The sequence below is a fragment of the Ambystoma mexicanum genome, chromosome 1q (genome assembly GCF_040938575.1).
Source record: "Ambystoma mexicanum isolate Mex_15411 chromosome 1q, UKY_AmexF1_1, whole genome shotgun sequence".
Classification (NCBI taxonomy): domain Eukaryota; kingdom Metazoa; phylum Chordata; class Amphibia; order Caudata; family Ambystomatidae; genus Ambystoma; species Ambystoma mexicanum.
The window spans coordinates 636269022-636289934 of record NC_090922.1 but is presented as its reverse complement, the minus strand read 5'-3'; the positions used below and the strand labels follow the sequence as shown (position 1 = coordinate 636289934).

The following is a 20913-nucleotide window of genomic DNA, read 5'->3' as shown; positions in this document are numbered from 1 at the left end:
TTCACCCAAGAAAATGTAAGTCCAAGGCACTCCTCTGTGGCACTGCACAATAGGTGCTGTGCGTCACAATGCAAAAAACAGATGCCTATGGAGTTGACCAAACTCCATTTAAACAAACGACAATCCTAATAAGAAAAAAAACACATGAGTGAGAAAAAAGCCCCACTCACTCAGGAGTTAAAATTCAAAAAGCCCCGAGTCCAGCCAAAGAGCTGGGGGTCACTAATGAACATTCTCCCTGACAATTAAATCTTTGATGTCCCTGGTGTTAATCTTAACAGTGCATGGCAGTGACGCGAGTTATGGTTGCATAGCTTACCATAACTGGCAAATTTATTTGGTTTTTCGATTTTACTACGCAAACATAAATGTCCCTTTAACAGTTTTCTTCAGTGAATTTCATAGGTTTTTATTAGTGCAACTTCCCCATTACGTCCCTTTAACAAAGTATTTTCACTGAATTGCAATCATTTTTTAAGTGAAAATGTTTCATGATGTTGCAGCACTGTATGCAAGTAATACAAAATTATCTTTTAACATATGTCAAAGGACTATAATCCTCCTTTAACAAAAATATTGTTTGCAGCGCATACTGATAGGTGTTATTTTCAGGAGTGCCTGCTTGGGCTGCAAGTCATGGTTGAATTGCCTAGGACATGAGGCGCAACCATGACCCCACTAAACCACTCTCGTTATTCACTGCACCTACCCTGCATCCTGGTTCAGTGTCCACTATACCCCCCCATAATGTGACCAATTGCAAGTGGTTCATAGCTTGCAGACATAGATGGTGTCTACAATCCATGGGGCATGGACTTTGGCCATGCAGCAGGCACCACTATACAAATCAAAGTGGACATTTCCCCTTGCAGGGGGCCAGGCCCACAGGCACCAAAGTTATATCACTGTTTTTTTTTTTTCTCACCTACATTTAGACACTGCAAAAAATAAAACCCTGGAAAGACTTGCAAAAGCATGCTTTCAGGTCCTTCCTGATGCTCATCACCCAAGTTTGCTGCAAACTAGTCTAGCGCTTCAGGCTGTAGCCATGTGCTGAAGTGTTTTCCACATTCAAACCTATCCAGATTTAGAAAAGTTAGCCCATTGCTGGTCCCTGGTGGCCATGGCCAGATTGTCTGGGGGCACTGCCGCACTGGCCATGACCACATGCTATGCCTATGGAACCAAAGTTATATATTACTATTTGTTTTACCTACATGTTGACACTTTTCAACACAAACAAAAAAATAAAAAACAGGACAGATTTGGAAAAGCATGCTTTTGGGTCCCGGCCAATGTTCTTGGCACAAGCTTGCTTCCAATCCATCCAGTATTTCAGGCTGTAGCCGCAAGCAGAATTCCAGCCTATCCAGATTGTAAAAATGTTGAGGACCCCCCCCTACAGTTTTGCCCCTCATCACAAAATCCCTTCAAACTTTGCACAAACATTCAAAGTAGGGTCTATACACTATTTGCAGACCTTTGAGTGGATTCATTAACAGTACCAGTTATAAATGGTCCAAAATGTTTGGGACCACCCCTCTAATTCTTCCCACTCTTAACAAAATGACAGCAAACTTTGCAACAACGTTCAGAGTTGGGTCTCTGTTTTTATTATAAAAATTCATGCAGTTTAGTTGAACGGTGCCAAAGTTATAAGCCGTGCAACAACTGCTCTTCAATGACCCTGTAAAGCACACATATGCATGGAAGTCTTCGAACATTTGCCAAGTTCACGAACATCTGAGATGTTTGCGGACATTGGGGAAGAAAAAACAAAAACACCCGATTGTAGCCTTTATCTGTACATTTACCATCGCAATCATCCCTCAACTACCTAGCGATAGTTCCATTTGTTTGACAAGTGTAATGTTGTGTTTAATAAGTTCCTACCGCGATATTCACAAATCCAACATAGCGTCAATTTGAAAGGTTTTGACACCTCACGTTTCTCAATTGACCAGTGCCATGTACGATGTCCACGAACGTTACAAGACTCCGATTGGTTCAGAAGCATTCACGGAAACAGAACCAGGAATATATCTAATTTGTTAGCATTTAAAAAAAAAATATATATCTACTGGGTGGATTAACACCAAATTTTCAAAAGCACGCTTTTGGGATCAGGCCACCGCCCCTCGTGCAAGTTTGGTGCCAATCCGTCCAGAGCTTTAGGCTGTAGCCATGAGCAAGGTGTTTTTTCAATTCAGGTCTATCCAGATTTCAAATGTTTTGGGACGCCTACTTGTAGCCACCTAACCCCGTTTGACAAAACTACACCAAACTTTGCAAAATAAATCAGTCGGGTCAAATTCCTTTTTCAAGATAAAGCATACATGGAATACTTAATTCTCAAAGCTTTCTTGGGCTAGTGAGAAAATTGCCTCGACACATCAACAAAATATTCAATTGTGCCCTGTTAGTGGGAGAAGGAGAGAGTTTGCAGCGGCAGGAAGGGAGTCACTGTATACTAAACAATTTACAATGATGTATCTAGTTAGTATTCACTTTCTTTATTCACAAAAGCTTGTCAGTTAATTAGCCTAATTAGAGGACACGTGTTTGTTTCCATCAAATGATTTAGCATATCACTTGCGTTAGATCTTTTAAAATGAAGCATTAACTTCACAAAGTAAGAACTGGAGAATCCATATTGGAATCTTTTCAGGAGAACTGTATAGACTATTAGGTACATTTATGTATGTTGTTGCTCACAAATTAGAAAAATGGTCTTACAGCTTTAAGAGTTAAATCACATTGGTAAATCATTTCACGAAGCTGAGTTAAAACTTCACTTTTGAAGTTCTCCAAATAATTTCTCTTTTCTTCAACTTCCAAGACCAGAGTCTTATAGTTGTCATTGGCCTCATCAGCCTGCAAAGAAAAAAAAGAAAAAAGAAAAAAATATGTCAAAGTATGATTTTTCACAAAACACACATTAAAAGGTTATGGATTCTTATTACCCGCTACATGCCATGTAATAGAATGATATGTTAAGGCTGTCAGAGAGTGGCTATCTAGCTGAATAAACTTAGAAAACTTCTACAAGATGACACCTATACAAAATAGTTTACAGACCATGCCACAAGTTACTTTGGTTCTAGGCGGTTATACACAGAGCAGTGCCAAAACTCCAAAGTTGTGCTATTTTATAAGAACGGTTGTTAGGTATACACAACGCCTAACAAAGTATTGGTAGAGAGAGAGAGAGATAGGTAAAGTCCAATGAAAAACGATCAGAAGCAAATTAAAACATTCAATGAACATTTTAATTTTGCAATGCACTATTAACTGAATTTAACTAACACTTCATGCTTCAGGAAGGAGGAGTCAATACTTAAACTGTACGAGAGGACTCATTCTTTGGGTTTTGTTGCAATAAGTGCTTTCAACTTAACTGTGCCTCAGCCAAAGGTTTTTCATTGAAAAAAATGCTTTCATGCTTGTATGAACCTACAATCGGAGATACAATACTGCAGGGGCCTGCAACCGTTGGATCTCAGGAGGTTTTCAAATACAAAATCCAAGAGCCCTAGCTGGCATAGTCAACGGTGCGTTATCATGGAAGTCGTAAATACAGGTTTCAGACACATGCACTAGAAAGATTACACCTTTCATCAGTACAGTGCATTTTCTACACTTGCCCTGATAACCTTATGTCCTTGCAATATTTAAGAGTTTTCCACATGGTTGACCTTTACAGGACACCTACCATGACATTTAAAGTTTACTACAGTCAAGGCTTACCTTTTGCTTAGTTATACTGACAATACGTTTTTTACGATATGTAGAATGAAGGGATTTGGGAAACTGTACCAGACCACCAAAGGTTACTTAAATGAACAGGAACAAAGTAATAATTGTACTACTCTAAATATCTACTTTGCAAATGGGACTGTTTTAATAATACAGTGATAAAGGCACTAGAATATCCCCTCACAGTAAATACGCATTCAATGCCAAGAACATCTGGTGTGTAGGAATATATCCTGGTTGTAAATTGACAATATTTTTAAATGTAAACTAGAAATAAGCTTCACACTTGAACCCAAACCTTTTTAGATGCAGCAATGGGCTTTCTAAATGTTGCTTGTCTCTTACTTTCAATTAAGATCAGTGAGGTCATTACTGATACAAACCGATAATGCCATAATTTGTGATGTCATCAGTGTGCTTGGGGGCTGCACAATGGAGGTTCCATAGTTAAGGTTGCATAACTTCGAGCAGCTGGCAAATTTCAGGGGTTTGTTGCATGAATCTGAACTGGCTCTTACCTGATATTATTTCACTACATTTCAAGTGTTTGTTATCCTATTTCTCCCACCACCTGTAATTGTAGTTTAGTTTATTATTTGATAATGCGCACAAAACCCAGGGGTAGCCGGGCGCAGCAGGTACAAGGTTACTTAAGCTTAGGTTACATGCATATGGACGATAGGAGACATATCCAAAACAATACATATATGTCAGTACAACAGTAGAGATGATAGCTAACAAGTTTACAATGTTTAAGGGTACATGTATGCAGAGAGATAGGAAGGTAAGGGCCGAGTGGTCATGGAACCGGATTTCAGGAATATCACGACCGTTGGGTGCAACAAGGTTAGTTGTCGTTAGACCAGAGCCAGTTTTTTACCTTGCTTCTGAAGCTGGAGTAGGATAGGTTTGCTCTTAATGCAGAAGGCAATGCATTCCAAGTCTGGGCGGCTCTAACAGGGAAGCTTGCTTCGCCTGCTTTGGATCGTCTAAATCTAGGGGTTTCTAGCAAGAAGAGGTTGGTAGCTCTGGTGTAGTGGCTGGACGATTTTCTAGTCAGTTTGGCCGAGATGTAGGGAGGTGCTGTGTTGTTAAGCCCTTTGTGTGTGAGAGAAAGTGTCTTGAGGAGGACTCTGTCGCTGATTTTTAGCCAGTGGTGGTCTTTCCTGATGTTGGAAATATGTGCTCTATGGGGTATGTCAAGGGCTGCTCTAAGAGCGTTATTTTGAAGGATTTGCATTTTATTTATGATGGTTTTATTAGCTCCTGCATAGAGGGCATTACAATAGTCCAGCTTCGACATTACTAGTGCGTTAGCTAGCGTGATGCAGTTAGTTTTAGAGAGGTAAGGTCTGCAAGTCCTGATTAATTTGCAGGTGTACGCTGTCGAGGATGCCAGGGTATTGATTTGTTTTTTGAGAGATAGAGTGGAGTCGAGGTAAAAGCCTAGTGTTACACACAAGATGGATATTTTACCAGACATATGGTGGCAGAATATCCATCTCACCGAGTTGGGGGCTGCAGCAGCCTGAACCCGTTCTGACTGGCATAGGCCTGTCTGGGAAGAGCATGAACTTGGTCATTTTTGTGAAACCCCTCCTTTATTGCTTGGGGGCGCCTCAGTTGGTAGCCAAATGTTTGAATGTTGCTAGGTGTGCATTATGAGACTGGGGTTACCCGCACCTTCCCATCTAAGGCTAGCTAAAAGAACCATCAACTTTTTTGCTGTACTGTTTTAACACCCTCATGCTTACAATAGTAGTTTTTGTCAGGATACAAAATAACTAAAATTCTCCCGAAAAGTCCAATAAAGGACCCTCTTTACCTACTGTAAATAGATACCCTGTATTTCAGTTAGCATTGCACTTTCCCTTTTGTTAAGTGATGTTCCAGCTCTGCTATAAATAAAGGCCATTATATGAGAAAGACCATGTCAGAAAGGTGACTAAACATATAGGTCAGCTCTTTTGAGTCACCCAACTACCAGTGGTTAAAAAGGCCCTCCAAGACTGACATGCTTCCAAGTATCAGAAAGAAATAACTGCCATACAATAGCATCATGAGTAACCCATACCCACGTGGACAGGCATTTCAAGAGGGTTGGGTCAAAACGGTATTCATGAGGTTATGATGTTATATGTTACCCAAAAGACTGTCATGTAACTGTCATTTCATCCTTGAGGGCCAATGTTTGTCTTTTTATAGGAGGGAGGTCATAACTATGTCTTGTGTAAACAAGGCATTCAGAATGGAGAGATGCTCTGGGTTTAACAGATGATCGTACCATGCAGGAAAGCCAGGGATCTGTTAGCCCAGCTGTTGTAGATCGTTTGAAGCTGGGAATTGTTGAAGCACATTTAGTACCTACACATGTTTATGGAGTTGGGATTTATGTAATCATTTAGTAAAAATAATGTTAGCAAAGATTTACTTCACAATAGACGAATGGATGTGTCAGGATAGGCTTGAAAACCTTACAAAAACAGTTGGTAAAAAATCTCAAGTTCACCAACTAGGTTATCTACACAAATGTAAATTTTAACACAAATGCACACACCAAATATTGATTGCATGCACAGGCCAACTATGCAATCATGTGTGTTTCACCTTGGGTTTAAGAAGTGTTACACATTTGTGTCTTATGCTTTTGAAGCTATAAAACCCCCAACATACTTCTCTCCATAGGTGATAGTAAATTGCAAGGATTCTGTAACTATATACAATCCTATTTTACAGAGTACTGTGCTTCCATTGCATGGCTTCAATTATATGATACTGATTTCGATATCCTTAAAGGAAATTTGTCGCAATTAACTTGAAAACCACTGAACGGAATTTCACCTTTAACAAATAAAGATACATATCTAATAAAGATTCGATCATAAATTGCCAGGTTTAGCGCTGTTATGTGTAGACATTTTAAATGATGCAATTCCAATGAAGTAGTAGGATGGTCAGAATGGGAAAACTACACATATTAACCTGTTATTTAACCTACACTATCTTTGACAGATCAAACTTGGTCAACAAATTCTGAGTGTACCAAAATAATTGCTGGAATGTTTGGTGTAAATATGCCAAAAAGGGAATAAAGTTAATGCCCATAACAGCATTTCAGAGAGATACACAGTGACGTTGAAATGTTTTAGATGCCATTTAGGATGCTGGAAATATTGTTGTGTGGAATTAAAGAGGTTGTGAGTCAAGCAATGCAGCTTGTAGTCTTTTTTGTGTTACACATCCCCTTAAAGTCAGAATTCATGTTTTGGGGATTCTAGGTCCATTTTTTGGGGGTCAGCTTTTTTCTTTTTGTCTCCCATCTTTTTTGACTATCATCCTACATGGGTTTCAGGCAGTGGGCTGGTGGAAATCATTCTTTAGTTTTGGCTTCACCAGCAGGTACAAGACATTTTACCGCATTTGTAGCAAAATGTACCTTTTTGGTAGCAACTAGAGTACCATTTTGTTTAAAAAATCTAGATCTGTCATTTTGTGTTTCAGGGCTTCCCTCGTGGAGGGTGATCATGCAGTAAATTTAAAATGGCCATTCTGATTATGTGGGATCTTTGTGAATCCACAATGGCAGCCCCCTTATCGGTGTGAACTGGTTTACCTGGACTATCCCTTTCACTTCCTCTGTGAGTGCCCATCTTGTCTAAGTGGCAGTCATAGCAGCATGTCGGAATGGTTTGTCATCTGACCATTTACCTCAGCCCCTTTTGGTGAAATGCTGGCTAACGTTTGGCCAGCCCATTTATGCTAGGTTATTAAGGCTTTGTCCTACCCCCGATTTGCCCACTTGCTGTTTTGTTCCAATCAGCTCGGAGGCTGCAAGTCTGCCGACCTGCTGAAGGAGTTTATACACATCCCGCACTTCTTGCCATTTCTTTAGACCTTACTTGTCAACATTGCTAAGTCTAGTGTCTTGGGCATATTCCGATTTGGGTTTTTGTCATTGGAGGTCCAGTCTGGTCTCCCTGAAGACTCCCCACATCTGCTGGGACGAGCCCTCCACTCGGGAACTGTTTTTGTACCGTTAAATACTGCAACCAGCAGTCTTACCGCCAGGATCATCACCTTAGCTAGGGGTCACCGGTGGTATTCAGAGAGATGCTGAAACAACATTACTGCACCATTTCTTCAGCTTAAGTCAACGAAGGGTGCCTCCAGCCATTGTCTTTGTCCTGGGAACGTTTGCAGAATTATTTTATCCAATGATCTACTGGGAGCAGTTCAAGGTTTCCCCACTGAAATCTCAAATGCAGGCTTGAGGTTCTTAAAGGAGCCTTTGTTCTTTTTCTGAGTCGCTGGGATCGTCATTGGCTGAGGGTGCAAGTCCCTGGGAGCAGAATCCTGAACACTGCACATGAGAAAGAATAGTTTACTCACCCCGTTATTTTGTGCTTCGGACGCCCTTTTTGGCCAAACTTCTGTCAGACGTACTTACCTTTGGGACAAGGGGTGGGTGAGTATTCATGATATTCGACCTCGGGTGTCCCTCTTGTCTCGGGTAGAGATTCCTTGAAGGCGAGCCTTTAATGGGATTCCAATAGAGTACGATTGGACAGCATCCTGTTCCGCGATGTCTTCCTCTGGGGTTCTGGGGCCATCTTCTAACCTCCGAAACACTTCCTTGGGGTCTCCTCTGGCCTTCCACAGAGTTGCTCACAGAATCCACACCTATGGGGTCAAACAGACTTACCTCCATTAAAGAGGATGGACCTTAAACTCTCCTATTCATTCCAATGGAAATGTGAACCTGCTGCTGGCTTTCTAAAATAGACTCTGGGGTACTTATCTGCCCCAGGGCATTGTTCATGGGCCCACAAGTGTTCCAGTGAGCTCCGGAGCAAGAATCAATTTTTAGATGTAGCTGTAATTTAATATTCATTTATAAAGTCATCCCCTTCATTTCTATTATGGCGAACGTGCTTAAAACACGGCAACGGAATCTAGTAATGGGTATATTATTCCCTGAAATACGTAAGGAAGTTAATTGGCCTAAATGTCTCACTGATAATTTGAAGCCTTTGGCTATGGGTTACAAATGTTTTATACTCTCCATGACTAGGTTTAATATATGTAAAATGTTTTGGTCTAGTTGGGTACATATAGAGTCTCCTGCACTAGTGCTCGGTCGTGACCTCCCTCAGCACCCATCCAAGTGCCTGACCTCCCGAGTTGTTTACTGAAGCTTAGTCAACACAACCCCCCCGAAAACCCCATATTAATCCTTCACTTAGAACTTTCCCATACCTGGACTTCGTTCCCCGATGGCGTTTCTACAACAAGCGCGTTGAGGCCATACAAATGGGGAAAAGGCGATATTTAAATGACTACTACAATACAATATAATGTCCTAAAAGGTCCAGTTGACTGGAGTATTTGATAGGCCATAGGGATTTTAAAATGTTTTCTGCTAGTAAAATGGTTTCCTTTTTTCCCCATCCCCTACTATGTAGGTGCTGACCAATAGGCCTAGGGCCGTACACATATACTAGAGTTTGATTGGGTCTTTAGGACACCGTACAAAGTTGTGCAAGCCCCTACGGGAGTTAGCCGCTTGCTAGGTTGTATGGTTGCCTTGTTCTCCCACACCCTGTTATTTTATGTTTGGTGCTTACCTCCGGTAGTGGGCTCACATATGGACATTGGGTTTAGCAGAATCCTTTTAGAGACATTACTGTTTTTATTTATGCTTGGTATCTGTTATTTCTGTACATCCAAGTACTTATTTGTACTGATAGTTTATGTGCTTCAATTTATTGAAGTGTATATTTTTCAGTACATCTGTGTGGTGTGTTTTCTAAAGATAAATGTGTTGCGGTATTATACCATTATACTTGCGTCAGCCTGCTAACCCTACCTGAGAGTTAGGCCTCGTCGCTCTGACCATGTTACCTTAAGAGGGTTGGTGTCCCTTTTTCAGGTGCGTTAGCCTTCCCATTAGTTTTGGCTGCAGCACCCCGACAGTGTGGTACAAAAACCGACTTACCAGCAACCTTAACTACATTCTTTTGAAGGAATATATATTACTTTTTTTATTTTTACTTAGGGCCGAAACTGCTTAAAAAGTAACCCAATACCCTTCAATTAAAGACGTTCAACAAAATAAATTAAACACACAAAAAGCATACTATGCTGCACAGAATATGGTCACATACATGGAAACCTTATGCAATGACATCTCTGTAAAGCGCTACCTTGCTTCTCGAAGCTAGGTCTGCGCTCAAAAAATACAATAATAAATATCCTTGCTCTCAGTGACAGCCTAGAGGTCCTGTCATTTTTGTCACCGTCCACATACTTTGGTCCATCAAACTCACTTGTATAGAAATAGGAGTGAATAATGACATATTGCTAAACTCTAATGTCACAGCATTATAGCCAAACAACTTTTGGTCGAATGTTGCACAATCCTTTGTGGTGTGTAATGATACACAAGCCAAAAGCCCATTTATTTCTACAACTCCCCCAGAAAAAACATATTTGTATTAACAAAAAACACTTGCATCACAGGTCGCTCAAAGGTTGATCTTGCACACATTGCAATATTGGCTCTCCTCCTATAATTGTAAGATGGGCCAATGTCCCTTTTGAACTTCCTTTCCATCATTTTAGCCATCTGTTTCAATGCACAGTATAACCGCACCACCCTGTTGTATGTAAGGCACTCCTCAAGTCTCCCTCTGCATGTAGCTTATGGTCCCAAAACGCAATGGAAAAATATGGGGGATGACATACAGGAGCAGGAAGTAGGGGGTTTCAAGTCAACAATGGAGTGACATTGCACAGTGGATAAGTACCACAGGAACACAAAGGAGCAGAATTAAAGTGGTACACGTTGGAACAAAATGGACAGTATACATGCCACCATGGCCGTTCCATATCTGAGGTTCTAATCAAGTTCTAATTTTTACTCTGCATTCTGGGACTTAATGCAGTGTGGAATATTTAGGACTGCAGGTCCCAGAATGCAAAGAAAAGCAGAACTGCACTAGGAATGGAGCATGTTTTATTATTAATATTATTAGTAGGGTATTTATTGAGCGTGAACCTGACTTTGGGAAGCTAAGCAACGCTTTACAATTATAGGGGGAAGAATAAGGCTAGGGAGCATATGTATAGCAAAGTGGTATACTGCAGGACTTCAATTTTTTTTTGGGGGAAAGTTTCTTATACACGCACACAGACACTAGCAGGGTACACCTACCAGCTACATTCAAGTCGCCCTCAGTACTGCCAAAAAAAAAGGTATTATGTTAGAGTAAAAATCATGCTAACCTTCTGTAAAGCTTCCTCTTCCAGACGCCGCCTTTTTTCCAACTGCTTATTTGATTCTTTCAGAAGTCCAGCACTTGAGCTTAACTGCTCCTCCTCAGCCCGAACCGTGTTCGATTTTGCCTTTTCGTGCTCATCTTGACGTTGGATGCTCAACTGCTTTGCTTTTCTGAGGGCCACTTCCAGTTCTTGCTGTACAACGATAGGTGCATCAATTTTAGAGATTGCAAGCTGCCACCACAAGTTGTTTTCTTTGCAGATAAAATAATTCTTAAGCTTTACTCACCGATGCTTCAGTACACCAAAAACGTTTAAAGTACACACACAAGTGGCACCACACAGGTTGACCTTTGTCCACACCATCTATTCTTCCCTCATACTTATACAATACTATGTAATGCTGATAGCAGAGCTACACGTTAATTTAATTATCAGATAAGCAAAATCGTACGCCCTAAGAAAGAACTTGGGTAAAGTGGGTGGATATACTGATCTGTGGACATTAAACACTGAAAAGAACTAAGGTCATTAAAAATGGACTATCTTTGCACTTCTTCGTGGATCGCCCCATTACAAAAGAACACAAATGGTTAACATCACTTCACGTCATTCAGTTACAGACTTCCAATGGAAGCTATCGGGAAATGCTGTGAACAAAGTGGCATGACTTGTTCTATGTATTTAGCAGGTTGATCAAGGGGGTTTGGGTGCCTCACCAAGCTAGGAGAGATTGGACCTGGGGGTGGTTTGGTAGAATACCGTGGTCACCCCTGCTTAGTCTTGCTTTCATGGGAGGGGAGAGTCACATGGTGCCTGCTAGGGAAGAAACCCCTTTAAGGAGCACAACCTGTTCACCAGGGTAGCAGAGACCATAAAGGGTAAGGGAAATCATGTTCTGCCGCTGTCCCATTAAGAAATCAAACCTAACGAGAGAAAATTTAATTTACATAGCGATCCAACAGTGACCTTTGGAACAAACAAAACATAACCAGCAATTGTGGTTGCCAAGAGCCCTTCGGTAGACAAAACCGCACTTCAAAGTCCAATAAAGGTATTCCTGCAGACGTGTGTTCCACGAGTGATACAATGCTGCCAGTTCAAGTTTACTAGCAGCATTTCCACTAGTGAGTGATGCAGTTTTACCAGTCCATTGTCTGCCAGCAGTTTCCATTTGCAAGTGATACAAAGTTACAATTTCACCAAAGATAAGTATTTCTTCCGCACAGACATTTTTAAATAAATTACCAGGATTTGACTTCCGCTGAAAAGGGAGTTGAGCTGTGCCCTTCTTGTAGTGATATATGGGGGAATGTTTTCCAGAATGGGGAATAAGACAAATAAAGGCTTGGTCCAGCCCCTGAAATCCAGAGCCAATTATTGGCAGTCTGCCACATCCCTAACCAATTTCAGGCCACACAGACTGTCACTAAAAGGCCCATTTTGGTGCTGAATTCCTCCCACCTTAGAGCTCCCTAGCTCTTTTGCTGGACTTTAGGACTTTTTCATTTTAACCCTGGGGTGAGTGAGACCTTTTTGCACACCTCAGTCACCATTGACGCATCGACAATAGATTTAACATTGCCTAACGACACCAGTTTTATTGAGGGTGTGGGGGGAAGGGGATGGTGGGATGTGTGGAGGAAATGGGACTAAGGACTAAGAGTACACTAGTCACTACGGTGAGTAACTTATAATTACTCTTACGTCCCGTCCCCTTCCATCCATACTGCATGGGCGATTACAACTGAATGTAGCCCCAGGGTGGAGAGGAGACTCTCCTTAAGCAAATAGGTTCCTGAGAACCGCCTATCCGAAAGCCGCATCTGATCTAGAGCCGGCATCCAAACAGTAATGCTTGCAGAAAGCAGAGGGAGTGGCCCACGTGATCGCCCTGCTTATAACTTGCCATGGGACATGGCGCTGGAATGCGATGGCCGTTGCTTTGGCCCTGACTGCATGGGTGTGCATGTTGGCCGGAAGCGGCTTGTGCTGGCCCTCGTATGCTTCCTTGATGGCCGTGACCATCCAGCGGGATACGGAGGCCTTGGAGGCCTGATCTTGAAAGTCCGAAAGTGACAAACAGGGTGTCTGATTTGCAGAAGCCCTTGGTCGTGTCCAAGTGAAATTTCAGGGCATGCCTGACATCCAGGCAGTGCAGCACGCTGTGCATCCTCCTTGGGATCAGCAAAAAAGGTAGGAAGGACGGTTTCCTTGTTCAAGTGGAAAGCGGACGGCACCTTGGGCAGACACGCCGGGTGTGTCTGTAGGACTACTTTGTCCCTGCGAAAGTTAGTATATGATTCCGAGGCAACCAGCGCCTGGATTTCGCCGACTCTGCAAGCCAAGGTGAGGCCGACAAGCAATGACGTCTTGATGGTGACCCCGCCTGATGTCCGCGGATGCCATTGGCTCAACTGGTTTGTGTGCCAGAGCGCCCAAGACTATGTTGAGGTCCCACACTGGGTGCGGCCTCTTGACGGGCGGGTAGAGCCTTGCGAACCCCGTCAAATGTTTCCCGACGATAGGGATGGAGGAGATCCCCTCCTCCGAATTCCTGTAATCCCTGATGGCTGCGAGGTATGTACGGCAATTGTCCACCTGCACACCAGAGTGGGCGAGGTGCGCCGAAAAGGAGAGCACGTCGTCCAAAGTGCATGCCAGGGGTTCGATTTCCTTGGAGTCTGCCCAGTGGCAGAATCTGGTCCATTTACCTTTATACTGGGCCCTGGTAGCCTTGCTCCCTGTATTATTTCCAGATTAGCCTGGGAGAGGCTGAGGTGCTGCAGCGTTACCTGCTCAGGTACCACGCTGTGAGGGCTAGTTTCTGTGGCGCAGGGTGGATGACCCTGCCGCGCCAGAAGATGAGCTGGGCTCATCGGGAGGTGAATCAGAGGCATCTCCAAGAGGCTGAGCAGCTCCGAAAACCATGGCCTGGCCGGCCACCAATGACCTATTAGAATGTTGAGTTGGCGAGATTCCTAGATCTTGAAAATCACTCTGAATTAGTGGAGTGGGCGGGAAGGCGTCAGCCTTCATGCCGTTCCACTGAATCTGAAATGCGTCGCCCAGGGAGCCTTGGCCCTGTCCCTGCCAGGAGGTGAACTGAGGGCAATTCTTGTTGTGCCGGGTGGCAAAGAGATCCACTTGGGGATGACCCCCACCTGTAGAAGATCTCCTCTACTAAATGATGAGGTTGCACCTACACAGTTGAAGTGGAGAACATGACTATAAAAATACATGTAACATGTCAAATGTTAAAAATCTAGTTCTTGGCCAGAATTCCTGGATCCCAGGAGTACAGGACAAATGTCTAGGGGCTGGTAAGTACCCACAAAAACAAGTTAGCAGAGTATTAAGGCGAGTTTAATGGCCCCATAGAGTCAATGGTACAAGGTCAGGAGGCCATCTGCATGTATGGTGAAAATAAAGGCAAGTCTCAGTTTTACCCCACAGGTGCACATTCAGTGGCATTCCCAGGGCGCACCAGAGGCCGTTTCGAGAACCAGGAGCCTCAGGAGAGGACGCAACAAAGCAATGTTGCAAGACTTGCAATGTTATACAATGATAAATGTGGTAATGCCCGCTTCTGAAGTGATTAGACCCCAAACCAGAGGGCCCTCTGAGGAAGAGTATCATCAATTCTCTATCATTTCAGGACCCATGGTGTTGGTTCCCCAAAATCTGGTTCCAAGAAGTCTAAACAGCCCGGTAACTACAGGACTTCCTTTCGAGGTGCGGTTTACAGGATTTGGTGCCCAGGAACTTGACCCTTTGCCAACTAAGAACGCCACAACGGAAAAGATGCACAAAGGGCCTTTCCGTGACAGAGCCCCTTGAGCCAGCTGTGAACATTAGAGCTACTCAGCCCAGGCCACCCTCAAAGGATGCAAGAGACAGAGCCCAGGGATGTAGACTGAAACAGTAAGAAACAATAGGGCAGTTGCCATGTGGGCTCACAAACAGCCCCTGTGGGCCAAACAGACATATGCTTAGAATGTGGTTACCATGCACAAATTAAGCCCCAAAATACATAATGTCAGAAAGCAGGACTAATACATTGCTATATCAATGTCTAACAAAAAGGTACATTGGGCTACCCAGTGCAGTAGAACGCCCCCCCTGGCCCAGTGAATCAGCCATCTTCCACCAGCATACTCCCTAAAACTAATGATGGGTGACATCCTAGGGCAAACCGAGTACTTGGCAAGCACCCCTAGGACTGGGAGCAGTATGGGCGACCCATTACTATATTCTCATGAGTCAAAAAGGGCTGCAATTTTAAGGGACTTCTTTTGATGTCCATCTAGCCGCATAAATAGGTCAGAGAGCAAAAAACAGATCGGGGCGAAAAGGTTGAGGGACCCTAAAAAGTGGCCCTTTAATCTCCAAAATTATTTATTCTTTTTTTAACATCCTCCATCTAGTAGTTGGTCTAGAGTATTAGTCTCAAAATGAAAAAGGGAGTGGACGGGGGTGCTCCACTCCTAATATCCCTACTCTGGTGTACAATTACCCCATGACTCCTGCACCGACGTTCACAGACTACATAAGAAGGTAGAAGTGTTTTGTAGTGCACAACAGTCCTAGGTTTTACCAGTATGTGTGAAAGCCTAATAAAATATATATATATATATATATTTGTATACTTCTGTGTGGAACGCTTTAACTTGCCTCTCTCTAGGAGTTATCTGTACTTGCACACCAGCCCCTGACCCGCCAAGTCTGCCTTACTGCTCAACTTACACTACCTTGAGAGAGCTTGTTAAAACCAACTGTGAAATCTCTTGCTCATCACCTAGGTTGGCCCCTCAAAATCCCTCCACAATGCTAGTTATGAAAATCCACCCTACCAGATATCAATGCTGGAGACCTGTAGTTCTAAGATAAAAACTTGGAAGTAGGTTCACTAGCACTGGATATTTCATAGAGCCACATGCTCTCTCTTCACAGTTTTCTAGCATAGACATCTAGGCAAAATCGACAGCTAAGGGTTTGCAGATTTCCATGTGGGCAGTTTGCAAAGGATTATGGGTAAGCAGAACTGCAGTGTCCTCTGTGGCCATAGCCAAACTCTTGCGCTTTAGAATGTTTTAAAAAGTCATTTAGAAAATGATCTGCCGATGCCTCATTTTCATAATGGTAGGCTTCCAACAGTAATCCCATGGGCTATAAAAAAATTGGTTGGGGAAACAAAAGGTCTTTTGTTCTCTGTGTAACACAATGAAGATTTTTTTTACCATGCAAAGAATGTAAAGTTATTTCTCTGTGTGTAAAGTTTCTGGAAAATGCTGGCAGAGGTACAGTTGGCTTTACATGAAACCCTGATGCTAACAAGCAAATTATTTCAGGGTACGTGGCCAACACAACATTGTCTAAACAACTTTGTGAAGAGTCCCTTTGTATACAGAGACTGATGGTCGATAACTAAGCCCAAGTGCTTGCTATTAAATCAATTTTCTACAACTGATAGTGTGTGGGCTTCAAAAAGAGCCCATATATTGCTCCTCACTAAGGAAAGCACATAACTACTGAGCCATTCCTGCAGCACCTGTGGAATGAAATAACTATTCTAAACAGAAGCAATGTTAACTGACCTGAGAAACCAATGTGGGATGCACGTACTGTGCTGGAGACACATTTTTGCAACATGTAGTAAGGGGAATGGCATTTTAAGGACCAAACGTATTTTTTTCTTTTTTAAAAGGGATTCGGGCTATTTCTCAAAGTCCAAATAATAATAATAATTTTCAAAGTCTTCAACTGCATGTGTCCTCTTGTAAACAGCAATTGATTGTAAATACATCTAAAATATTCTCAGATTTGAGAGCAGTTCTGGGTGTACCAGGTTAATGTGATGATTTATTCACATGGAGTGACATTGTAAAGCAAATCGGATTCACTAGGTTGCATTCTATGAGAATTATTGAGTAGTGGAACAGATAAAAAATGTGAGTGTGTACTGAAGGTGTATTCCATTTGTTTAAGCCAATCTTTAGCAGGGCACACTTCATTCAAGCCATTGGTCTCCGAGGACCTAAAGAATTAGCCATTTAATTTTGTAACGTTGTCAGATTTTCAGCAAACTATTAAAATCTGTGCTTGAAGCAGAGATTCCTAACAGTTGAGCCTTTATTGATGGATAGTGCAACGTATGTGCCTCCCGGCGCCTTTATGCAAAACAAGAATGTACACGACACTGCCCTCCATTCAAAGATGAAAGTATTGCGACTTATCTCTAAAAGGTTTAAGAGATTCACCATTTTTGGCTGGTGTTTCTTTTTGTCTAGGCGAGCCTGTCGCTTTGAGATGCACACATCATCAGTTACCAGTGACTCCAGTCAGTTTTTGCTAGCAAAGGAGCAACTTTGCAATCGTTTCCAGCAAGTATGTAGCCCTTCTTGCAAAGGCAGCATTCATTAATTGTAAAACATTTGTAATTTATATAAAATTGAAATGTATTTGCAACAAAATGTATGTTGGGAGCACGATACGTGAACTTGGAACAAGAATAAGGGAGCATCGCTACAGCTTAACCACAATTGAACGTAAAACATCACTCGCCGAACACTGGCACAAGGAGAACCAATCTAACTTTACATTCTCTGGGATACGTCACATCAAACTGGGCCGAAGGCTCGGAGACTGAGAAAAGGCATTACACCAAGAGGAAGCGAATACCAGTAACCTCAGAACTATAAAAGGAAGGTCTCAAGTTGGATAATTAAATATATTATTTTTTATGAAACTATGTCAAATCCCCAAAGGTTTCAGTCACCAACTGACCATCTAATGGGCGAGTAATGTACCTACCTGTTATGCAAGACACCCTCAAGGCATTGAGTAAACAAGTGTAGGATCACCCGAACTCTCATACCTCCACTGGATGAGACCAAGTTGATGCCCAATACCTCAATCACACAGATATGTATTTAAACCAAAGCTCACAACACATACCACTTTTCCTTGCTCACACAGGAGGGTCACTCTTCAGTCTAATTGAAACAGGGTCACGAAGAAACCAGCAATCTGCTCATTTCACTTCAACTCAAGTTCCTTGAAAAAACACACGCACACGCACACGCACACGCACACGCACACGCACACACACACACACACACACACACACACACACACACACACACGTCTAAATGCTAAACTTGTATAGAAACAATGCGATGAGAAATACAAAGAAAATCATGAAACACCAACAAGTGATATGATTTAGCCAAACCCAGACCTATTCAGGACAAATGTGATCGCGTTGCCTGAAAACTAATGATGGCATCATTACGTACAAAAAACATGTGACGTCACCACGCAACTGCATATAATGCCACTTCCAAAATGGCAGAGCTCACACAACACAGCGGAGCGCCACCATCCGAGATTCAATACGCCGAGTTCACTGCTCCTAAATCAGGTAAGATGAAGCCTAGCAACAGCTCTGGCCCATCAGTTAAAGGATCTTGGCTGACACTTATCAGGTAAATTATACCTGAACCTACCATAGGAGTAACCATGCAGTATGAAAAAGGAAATGCAACACGCAAACACTTACAATAGTCTCATTTTCCGATCACATACCAAGGTAATCACTAAGGTAGAAGGTTCCAACAACTATCAATGCCTACTTACAGGCACCATTTGTACCCATCACAATAGGTTGAACACAATATAATAAGGAATTGTGATATAATGGTAAAACACAAACGTACACCGACCGTGAAGTATCAAGGATCACTCGCAAATGAGATATAGGGCATGTCACATGAAGCTCTAAACAAATGAATTGCTTGCTCGGTCTGTACCTTCCTCACCACGCTATTTTGAGCGCAAAAAAAAATTCTCAACTCTCAATCATTTTCCCTGCTCTTTCTCTGCTCCCTAACAGTCAAATGGGCACTGGATCAATTGTGTTTGTATACACCGGCAATTATCAATGTAAACTGTATATTGTACTACACATGATTATTGGGATATTTATGCTTGCAATGAATGCGCTATACAGTTGCACTAGCTGATGTACCACATACAAAACTCAATTGGCTCGAAATCACCTGTGAATTTTAACAGGTTGACTTATACCTCGTGTTTCTAATGTTAGCGACTAGCGCCAAATAGGCCAATGCACGACTATATCTACGAACAAATGCCTGTGAACTTGACCAGGCTGATGTAGAACTGCTGGTTTTAAAGCAGACTGAAACGGAACAGCCTTGACAATGCCCGCAGCAGGGCGAAACATCAGCACGTGCCGCCATGCAGTTAAGGATGGCTCAAACAGTAACATAAAATACTTGTGTTAGACTGCCGATACGGTCACCAATTACAATCTTGTATAAAGTATTTACATATACTTTTTACTGACTGAATATTTCTTGGTCATGGCGCAGTACCATACCCAACTAGCAAACACATTGCAAATGTATCTCGATTGACTAGGGGAATGTCAATCACAGTTGGGTCACTGCAGCCGGCTAACACCCGCTAAAACAACCACCCCAGATAACGAAGGAAGGCGCACGGACTTACCATTTTCCCCAAATCCCACAACTTTGGTACATCAGAACTGTAAATATCAGTACATAAAACCATGTAACATACACATGATACGAGAGCATGAAAAAGTAAATATATAAAGTAATTAATGTCTCTTGCATATTCAACGTGTTTCTAATGAACAGATATATAAAATACACAGGACACATAACGGCTTGGATTTGTCTGTAATAGGATAATCAATTTAACTTCCTGGATGGAAAGTACGTTTCTCAAAACATCTGGTATGAAGTAAGGTAAACGGTCCAGGCCTCAGCTGGATTAGCTATGTGTACTATACATGCTAAAGCTAATCAAAATGTTCATTTCGATGCGCCATGTGCCAGGTTGTTAGAGGTGCTTAGAAAATAGGGGCAATTGCTTTTACCACATTCCATGATAATATGAGTCTCTATTGCCAGAGGGACACCATTCGTCAATCTGTAACCTATAAAGGAATTTGAGGTCATGCAATCTTATGCGCCCATGCCCCACTTTCTGGTGCAACCAAGCTAGAACTTTGTTTTCCCAGGGCTTCTCTCGGTACATTTCTCGTCAGCTTTTCTACATTTTTGATAATGAAGTTCCTTTCGCTATTTGTAATCGCTGGCATTTGGGTTTTCCTTAAACTGAGATCACTGGACATTGATGGTCTTGGCTGGCAATTCCGTCTGGGTTTTAATGGGGCTGAAAAGGTTGACATAACTGTCCAGCCATATTTGTTGACACTGCTAGCAGGGAAGACAGGAATAGTGGTTCTTGCTACACCTGCCATTTGTCACCAGTTTCTCCTCTGACCACATGTTTGTCCCTGGCTTCTTTTGAGGTAGATAGGGTGGTTTTACAATGCCTGTCCACTATTTGCTGTGAGGCATTGAGCTCTCCATGACTGAGTTTCGAGCCATTGCTGGAAGTTCTCCAAATTCACAGTCCGGTTTAGTTTTATTTTATTATACAATTAAGGATTGCTAATCAGTGGAATCCTTAAGCTCTTTACTGTCGGAACCCATCTTATACTGGGTTGAAGTGATATAACACTGGAAAGGCTGTGATAACGCTCCTCCTGCTACCCTCAATGTGGGCTCTTTGGGGAGGTGCTAATGGGACTCGCTTTTGCTCCTCTTGTTCATTTTGCCCTACAACACTACCAACATATTCATCATAGTTCTCCAGCTTCATCTTGGCTTTCCTGGATAGCTTAGTAAGTCTAGGTTCGAGGGCACAATCTACCACAAAGGTATAAGGAGGGTTTTGAAAACAGGACACCTCCTGTCACTTGCATCCCACAATATATTCTGGGGCTTATCTCCCATGTTGTTTCCAAAATCGTCCATGTCA

General features: G+C 42.4%; 1 protein-coding gene across 10 annotated transcripts in view; it reads right to left on the bottom strand.

Moving 5' to 3' along the window:
* Window positions 1-20913, bottom strand: part of ARHGAP29 (Rho GTPase activating protein 29) — a 527305-nt gene that overhangs the window by 167823 nt on the left and 338569 nt on the right. For all 10 annotated transcript variants that reach the window (XM_069641212.1, XM_069641216.1, XM_069641217.1 and 7 more), the window contains 2 exons: window positions 11041-11229; window positions 2737-2874 (listed from right to left, as the gene is read on the bottom strand). In XM_069641212.1, the coding sequence (XP_069497313.1) occupies window positions 2737-2874; window positions 11041-11229 (327 nt within the window). The remainder of the gene's footprint in view (window positions 1-2736; window positions 2875-11040; window positions 11230-20913) is intronic.